The sequence below is a fragment of the Primulina eburnea genome, chromosome 8 (genome assembly GCF_022965805.1).
Source record: "Primulina eburnea isolate SZY01 chromosome 8, ASM2296580v1, whole genome shotgun sequence".
NCBI classification, from domain to species: domain Eukaryota; kingdom Viridiplantae; phylum Streptophyta; class Magnoliopsida; order Lamiales; family Gesneriaceae; genus Primulina; species Primulina eburnea.
Window position 1 is genome coordinate 9,742,693 of NC_133108.1, and position 9,599 is coordinate 9,752,291.

Sequence of the window (9,599 nt, forward strand, 5' to 3'; positions counted from 1 at the left end):
TCTGTTTTAATAATTACATATATTAATAAAATGTTAAAATTTTAATTCAAGTCATATGTAGATTATCAAATAGAATCATTATTTATTAGAATTTATGTTACAGGTTCAATTGTCACTGAGATCATTTTTTTATTCTTTTATTTTTTATTTATTTTTAATTTATATATCAAAATTACAATATAAAATCTCACTATTTTGTATTATTATTATTGAAACGATAAATGTCTAGTTAGACGGTTTTTAAGCATAGGAGTCATTTTAATTTATATTTATAATAATGAGTCATATTATTTTAATGAACAGAAGAACAAAGCGACGGAGAAGTCGAGGGTCTAGATATTTTCAAACAAGCTTACGGCCCCGCCGGAGCCATAAATTGTAGCTGAGAGATGGCTGCGAATTTCATGCCGCCGTCGCCTAAGCTACCTCAGTCTGCTGTACACCCGGCAGTGCAGCCGTTGTCGTATTTGCTCGGCTCGTGGAAAGGAAATGGGGAGGGGAGCTTTCCCACAATCTCACCTTTTCGTTACTCGGAAGAGCTTCAATTTTCTCACTCTCCTAACAAGGTAATTGTCTTCCTTTTTGTGTGTCAGTTTAGTACGTAGTTGACTGATAGGTTTTGTTTATTGAATTTCTCAACGGGAAGCCCGTGATAGCTTATTCATCGAAGACTTGGAAATTGGGCTCCGGAGAGCCCATGCACGCGGAAAGCGGTTTCTGGCGGCCGAAACCTGACGGGACAATTGAAGTTGTCATTGCTCAGAGCACTGGTCTGGTTGAAGTCCAGGTACCTCCGCCTGATTCTTTAGCGCTTCGTTGATCTTTTTTCCTGCTTTGTTTCATAGAGGCACTGTATGTTGGTTGGTCCCACGTGCGGTAATTTGAGATAATAAACTCGAAAATAAAGAACAAACTGGAAACCAAGATTTACGTGTAAAAACCCTATATAAATTATCATTGTAAAAATCACGGACAAGATAAAAAAAATTCCATCCACTATAATATTTTGTGCTGTATAACCCACTCACTGTGTTTCCAAAGAGAACACACACTCTCTTAATATAGAAGAACAAACACCCCACAGAAATAAGCACTTAAATGCTATAAGACTTGAGAAAACTGGAAGAGGGATAATTTTAGAATGAAGCGGGGAGCTCTATTTATAGAGCCTCTGTCAGTGTGAAAACGCGTCTTCCATCTTTTATATGAAATTTCTACGAAATTTCCGCCAACCACGTTTTCAAATTCTTCAGCCTCCTTTCTTTGACTTCTTTGCCAACATTTCTCCCACTTGGAGATTTGATTTAGAATCAAACACATCTCCACACATCCTTTCAATCTTGCAATTACATGCTGCTTATGTTTCTGCTAGGCCACTTGAGGATCTACACCACTCAAACTTGTTAGTGTATACTGGCTTGGTCAGAAAATCAGCTATGTTATCTTTTGTATGGATCTTTTGCATATCCACGCTTCCTTCTTCTACTACTTCCCGCACAAAGTGAAATTGGACTCCAATGTGTTTCGTCCTGGAATGAAATGCTGGGTTCCTTGCAATGTGCAAGTCACTCTGACTGTCACAAAACAAATAAACATTATCTTGTTTGTGCCCGATTTCCTCCAATAACCTTTTAATCCATATTACCTCCTTGCAAGTTTGAGTAGCTGCCATGTATTCTGCCTCTGTTGTAGATAACGCCACAACTGTTTGCAGTTTTGAAACCCTGCTTACAGCTCCCTCAGCAATCGTAAACACATAACCAGTAGTAGATTTCCTCTTATCAGAATCACTTGTATAATTTGATCGACATAGCCCCTGAGTGTAAAATCTGATCCTCCATAACATAATACAGCATTTGAGGGACCCTTAATGTATCTAAGGATCTTCTTAACACTGCTCCAATGCTCTCATCCAGGATTCGCCATATACTGACTAACTGCTCCCACTGCTTGAGCAATGTCCGGTCTTGTACAGATCATGACGAACATCAAACTCCCCACTACTGATGCATATGGTACTCGAGACATCTCCATCCTCTCTGCTTCACTGCTAGGACACATCTCGAAGGATAACTTCAAGTTAGCAGGAAGAGGGGTCGATATTGGCTTGCTAATGTCGGTAAAGAAGTCAAAGAAAGGAGGTTGAAGAATTTGAAAACGTGGTTGGCGGAAATTTCGTGGAAATTTCATATAGAAGATGGAAGACGTTTTTTATACGCGTCTTCACACTGACAGAGGCTCTATAAATAGAGCTCCCTCTTTCATTATGAAATTATCCCTTATTCGAGTTTTCTCTCATCTTATAGCATTTAAGTGCTTAGTTCTATAATATTTGTGAGTTGTTTGTTCATTTGTATTAAGGGAGAGTGTGTTCTTTTTGGAAACACAGTGAGTGGGTTGTACACCACAAAATATTATAGTGGAATTATTTTCATGTTGTCCGTGGTTTTTATCCTAATAATTTATTGGGGTTTTCCACGTAAATATTGGTGTCCAGTTTATTCTTTATTTTCGGGTTTATTATCTCAAATTACCACACGTGGGACCAACAAGTGGTATCGAGCCTTGATTTAAAATTTCTTAAAATTCTGAGTATGCTCTGTGGTTGCAGCCTAGACTGATTTCCACATAAGAAAAGATTTTTTGAGATTTTTTATTAAGGCGGGATTATTTTGTTCAGTCTACTAAATTGTTGTAGACATAATGGCGGGCAGGTACGAGATAACAAAGTTCGATTCAATGGATCGTTAATATAAAAAGTGGGTCAAATTTTTGCTTTTCAACATTTATTCTAATGTTGTATAAACAAGCATAAAGTCTTTATTTATTTTACAAACATAAGGTACAAACATGTCTTGTTCCATCCATACTCAACAACTAGTAATTAAATACAGTACATGTCAAAAATATAACTACTAGTTCTTCTGCTATGCCCGAGATCACCACGCTATGTCCATCTCTCATCCTCTGCGTGACCCAGATCCTGCCCCACATGTTGTTATGCACACATACAAACATAACAACAGCCGGAAACTCCGGTGAGAACAAATCCCAGTATAAACATGTAACGGAATCAATTTTATGCTGTGTAAAATAAAGATACAAGCAGTTTCAAGAAAGGAGAATTGCTTGGCGGCTATTGGAGATAGACCGGTGGAAATTACGGATGATGGAAAGTGGAATGAGATGAATGATAATGCTGTCACCAATTTACACTTGGCTATAGCAGACGAAGTACTAACAATTATTTCCGAGATAAGAACAGCAAAAGTTATCTGGGATACTCTGACAAAGATGTACGAGGTCAAGTCGCTACACAACATGATTTTCCTAAAGAGAAGGCTTTATACTCTTCGGATGACAGAATCCTCATCGATAACCGACCATATCAATACACTAAATACGCTATTTGCCCAACTCACTTCCATGAGGCATAAATGGGGGAAAATGAATGTGCAGAGTTTTTACTTTAAAAGTCTATCAGATTCATATGATCAACTTATCATCAACATAACCAACAATATTCTTATGGACTTTCTAAAATTCGACGATGTCTTAGCGGTTCTCGGTGAAGAAAGCCGGCGCAAGAATAAGGAAAAAAGGTTGGTAACTTCGAAGCAGACAGAGGCTTTGCCGATGATAAGAAGAAGATTTATGGACCGTGACTCCAGTGGGAGCCAAAGACGAGGTAGATCAAAGTCGAGAAGTAAGAAGAAAAATATTTACTGCTTTAAATGTGGCGGTAAAGGGTACTTCAAGAAAGAGTGTACGAGTATCGACAAGAGTTCTCAAGGAAATGTGGCCAGTACTTAAGACGATGATGAAATATTATTCAGCGAAGTGGCAACAGTTGCGGAAGGCAGGCACAAATTTTGTGTCACGTGGATTATGGATTCAAGAGCGACGTGACACATGACGTCTCGAAGAGAATGGTTTTGATTATTATGAACCAGTCTCAGGAGGATCCGTATTCATGGGAAATGATCATGCCTTGAAAATCGCTGGGGTCGGTACTATCAAAATAAAGATGTTTGATGGCACCATGCGCACCATACAGGAGGTACGACGTGTGAAAGGACTGAAGAAGAATCTTTTGTCCTTGGGGGCAATTGGATGACATCGGGTGTAAAACTCGTATAAAAAAATGGATCATGAAAATTGTGAAGGGTGCGCTGGTGGTTACGAAGGCGGAAAAAGTTGTTGCAAATCTATATGTACTTTTGGGAGAAACACACAAAGAGGCATAACTAACTATTGCATCAATTGGTTCAGGAGAAGAATTAACAGTGTCATGGCATAGAAAGCTTGGGCATATGTCAGAACGAGGGTTGAAAATTCTCTCAGAACGGAAGCTGCTGCCAGGACTGACAAAAGTGTCACTACCCTTTGGTGAGCACTGTGTTACCAGTAAATAACACATATTAAAGTTTGACACTTCTACTGTCAGGAGGAAAAGCATATTGGAACTGATTCATTTGGATGTTTGGCAAGCACATGTTGTATCACTAGGAGGAGCGAGATACTTTGTCTCGTTCATTGATAATTTCTCTAGGAGATGTTGGGCGTATCCAATCAAGAAGAAATCAGACGTTTTCCAGATCTTTAAAGATTTCAAAGCGCGGGTTGAACTTGATTCAGAAAAGAAAATCAAGTGTCTGAGGACTGACAAAGAAGGAGAATATATCAGTGACGAGTTTGATGCATTTTGTCAACATGAGGGCATCAAAAAACAATTCACGACGAGCTATGTTGAGGACTGCAGGTCTAGAAAAGTCAGTTTGGGCGGAATCAGTCAAAACTACTTGTTATATTATCAATAGTTTTGACTGATTCCGCCCAAACTGACTATAATATCAATAGTTATCCGATGGAGGTGTGGACTGGGAAGCCGACAGACTATTTTCATTTGCATACATTTGGAAGTCCTGTGTACGTTCTGCACAATGAGCAAGAAATATCGAAGTTGGATTCGAAATCCAGAAAATGTATCTTCTTGGGTTATGCTGATGGAGTAAAGGGGTTTCGCTTGTGGGATCCTACTGTTTACAAGCTTGTCATCAGCAGGGACGTTGTCTTCGAGGGAGATAAAGTAAAGGGAGACAAAGATACGCTGAATTCATAAACTACTATATTTCAGGTGGAAAATAAGACGAATGAAAGTAAAAATTCTTGTGAAGTAGTACCAGAGCACGAAGAATAAGAGTATGTTGAGTCTGAGGTTTCCAATGTGAGGCAGTCCACTCGAGACAGAAGACCACCAGGTTGGCTTTCAGATTATGTCACTGAAAGCAATATTGCATATTGTCTATTATATGAGGATGGTGAGCCATCGAGTTTCCACGATGTTACTCAAAGCTCGGATATATCCTTGTGAATGATAGCAATACAAGAAGAGTTGGAGGCATTAGACAAAAATAAAACTTGGGATCTTGTTACACTACCACAAGGGAGGAAAGCCATTGGAAGCAGATGGGTCTATAAGATCAAGCGTGTTGGCAATAACCAAGTGGAGCAGTATCGTGCTAGATTGGTGGTAAAACGATATGCTCAGAAAGAAGACATCGAATTCAATGAGATATATTCTCCTGTGATTCGACTTACAACAGTCAGAGTGGTGCTGACATTGTGTGCGGTGTTTGACCTACATCTAGACCAGCTAGATGTGAAAACAACATTTCTTCATGAAGATCTTGGAGAAGAAATCTATATGCTCTAGACAGAAGGCTTTGCGGAAAAAGGCAAAGAGAACTTGGTTTGCAGGTTGAACAAATCTCTATACGGTCTCAAACAGGTGCCGAGGTGTTGGTACAAAAGATTTGATTCCTATATCATGAACCTTGGATACAACAGATTGAGTGCAGACGCTTGTACGTATTTCAAGAAGTCTGGTGATGATTATATTATTTTGTTGTTGTACGTGGACGACATGTTGGTAGCAGGCCCCAACAAAGATCAGGTCCAAGGATTGAAGGCACAGTTGGCTTGAGAATTTGATATGAAGGACTTGGGACTAGCAAACAAGATTCTAGGTTGCAAGTTCATCGAGACAGAAGTAACAGAAAGATTTGGCTTTCCCAGAAAAATTATTTGAAGAAAGTCTTGCAACGCTTCAACACTATAAAGGGATGCTTCGTTCGTGGCGTGAATTGTCTGAAATTATCGATTTGCCCATTCTTTGTGGTGGTTGAAGAAAATTGTTGGAATTTTATTTAATGATTTCTATAGTTTCCATTCCACTTAATTCATCGTTCACCTCTAGAAAGCGGCTGACGGGTTTGTTGTCTTGGGTTTTTCTAATGCGCATTTTCTTTCCTTCAACAAATACCCATTGCTTTGTTTCACCGATTAACTTGATCATGTTTTTAAGCATTATTAATTATTGATTTATTCTACTTTAAAATATTTTTTCTTGGATTAAACTAGAGTTGAGTTTTAGTACTTAAATATTGAATTATTTGATCCGTTACTTGCTAATTGGAGTATTAATTTTGGGATATATGGGATTGAAGGAATTTATGTTTGATTAGATTTAGCGTCCATCTCAGCATGAAGTGATATCTCTTCTTGCCTGAGTAAGTGATGGACAAAGAGACCTCGTGATCTCTGGATATTGAAAATGTTTCTGACGTTTGTTATGGCTCCACTTTCACTTGAGGTTTTCTGCTACCAACCATGCTTTTATCTGTGTTAGTTGGAAAAATTGATTCTCGAAATTAATTTGGTTTACTCATTTTAACATCTTTTTCGGACTTTTTTGTACCTAATGTTACAGTTGATTGTTATACGCAGAAAGGGACATATGATGCAAAGCAGAAAAGTGTAAAGCTCAAGTGCTCACTTGTTGGAAATGCCACCAAGGTAAATAACATAGAGAAATATAGTACGTCTCCCCAAAATGCTACCCTAGTTTTTGGTATTACAATTTCACGCCTGGTTTTGATTCATACTTATTTTCTCATTGGCTGGCCTTTACATTAAATCGCCAAGCTCCACCACTAGGCAATCTGTCACCAAATGATATGTTACCTTTTATGACATTGTACATTATGGTCTGTTCACCTCCTCTTTTTGCTCAAGTTGAACTTTAACCTCACCGTCTTGCCCGGAAAGAAAGACTGCTAAATATGCATTCCTTCTTGTTATTTTTGCAGTAGTATTGAATAAATAAAATTATGCAGTAATAATGTACTACATCTGATCATGATGGCACCTTTTTTTGTTGGGTTTGGTTATCAGTGGTAGTGACCATAGCTATTAGCCTCTTACCATGTCTTTGTAAAAATGGGAGCATGGATATCTGCAGACAATTGTATACCTCATTTGCCAAACCCGGTTAGAATGCTCATGGTGAACTTTGATTCTATACATTCCTTTACTGAATTGCCCCCCTGCACTGACACTTGGTAAAATATTGTTGATGGTGTTATATGAAATGTACACCTTTAGGTTGTAAAGTACAAAATATTTTCACCGGTGTACTCTCATGTTACTGTTAGATTTCTGGGTCCTTTATATGATTAATAATACCGTAGATCATACAAATAACAATTTATAATCAGCTCAGATTTTTAAGTTGATTTCATCATTTTCTTGCTTAATTGTTATAAAATTCTGTGCGGTGTATTAAGAGATTTTCAACATTTGCTTAATTGTTACAAAATTCTTGGGGCTGTTTCTCTAAACACACCTAATTATTGGACTTCTCGGAGCACAGAATTCTGTTTTTGCATAAATATTTTTCTTCAAGGCATCAAGATTTGCATTTTTTGGCATGGTGCTGCTTTTTTTGGCTTCACAATTAACTGGATATGAAACATGAGGTACTCAAATGGTGTTGTGATCCATGGCTGGTTTAGTACCATCTTCAACTTCTTGATTGCTCAAACTTCTACGCTGCAATAGCCCGTTCAAATTAAAGAATTTCTGTTTCCTCATTGGTGTGTGGATGATCATTTTGTGAATGTCAGATGTTAAAGGACCTTGAGGCAAATCGACAGAATACTCCATCGAGTTTTGTATTTTATAAGGTCAACTATGATTTTGACCTCTAGTTCATTCTTTCTTGATGAATTCTTTCCATGATTGAACAAAAACATATACGGTCTGCTGGATTTCGTGTGCTACGTAGAAACTCGTCTTCCATGGAGAAAAAGTTGATCCCAAATGCAAAATGCATCATTCTGTAATTGGATAGTAGATATGCATTAGAACAACTTTTTATAAAAATTACGTTCCTTGCAACAGTGAGCGTTTGGAACCACAATTTACTTTATTTTGTTGCAGGTGAAAGAGATAACCAGAGTCTTTGAAATGGTTGACGGAGAATTGTCTTATGAGGTTGAAATGGCAACAAATCTCACGAGTCTGCAAACACACTTGAAAGCTTCGCTAAAGAAGCTTTGATGCCGCTACTGCTCTGTATTGATCGATAATCAGTCAAGCGAGTCATAAATTCTTGATATATGCATTGAATTATTATAGAGTGAGAGAGATGAATTCCAGAAGGGACGTTTTCTTCAAGCTTGTAGTATCATACTTATCGCGACTCTGTTGCAACATAAACGAGTGGATGATAACCTTAAATGATTGGTCGTCTGAGGAAACAAATGGGTAGATGAAACATTTATGTCATTTGACGATGTTGGCATGTCAAAATCACAATTTCTGGAACGCGTAAACCAGTGTATGAGCATCATATTTGGTATTATATTATCACGAAGTTGGAAAGGACAGCCTAGTGACTCCCCAGAATAGACAACCAAAAGTCATTAAATTTTATTCAAGTATTAATAGTAGAATCATTTACATGCTATGCGTGCATATACTTACACACACACACACATATATATATATAGTTCAAAATAAGAGATGAAATTATTGAATGTTGAAAATAAGAGTTGTAAATATTGAAAATTAGTGTGTGATGATGTATGTCATGATGTATTTATTTTTGAATTATTTCCAAAAAAATCTATAAATAGGTCTCTCAATTTGCGAAGAAAAACAATTGAGCAGATAAAATTTTATAAAGTGTGTATTTTAATATATTTTGTGGACAAAATTTTATAAAGTGTATAGTTTAATATATTTTGTAAGTTTGAGATTTTTACTTTTTACCGTAAATTTTTACTTTTAACACGTTATCAGCATGATACTCGAAGGTTCAGTTCTCCTTATTTTTTCAAGCTCCAAAACACAAGAAAAAAGTAACAATATTCAAATGTAAGAATATTTATTTTATTGATTATTTATTTTTATTGTTTATATATTTAATATATAATATCATGTTATTATATATAAAAAAGTTGATGACACCTCATTATAACAATGTGATGCGATTATTTATTACACTGTTTATATATTTTTATTGTGTTAATGTTTATTTATTATATATATATATATATATTTGTATAATGTCACGGTATTATATAAAAGAAGTCTCTGACACCTCATTATAATAATGTGATGTGATATACATAATTATTTAATCATGATTAACATTATATACATCATATTTTTACCATAAAATTTACATATACATACATTTATTTTTTTTAAGATTTTGTAACGGTCATAAACGGCTAGTTTTTACCATATAA

The 9,599-nt window shown here is 36.6% G+C and overlaps 1 protein-coding gene across 1 annotated transcript; it reads left to right on the forward strand.

Moving 5' to 3' along the window:
• Positions 1-289: 289 nt before the first annotated feature.
• On the forward strand, positions 290-8,707 carry LOC140838863 (peroxynitrite isomerase Rv2717c). Its single transcript, XM_073205470.1, has 4 exons — positions 290-566; positions 647-787; positions 6,790-6,858; positions 8,284-8,707. The coding sequence occupies exons 1-4, from the start codon at positions 390-392 to the stop codon at positions 8,401-8,403; spliced, it is 507 nt and encodes a 168-aa protein (XP_073061571.1). The 5' UTR covers positions 290-389; the 3' UTR covers positions 8,404-8,707.
• Positions 8,708-9,599: the final 892 nt, after the last annotated feature.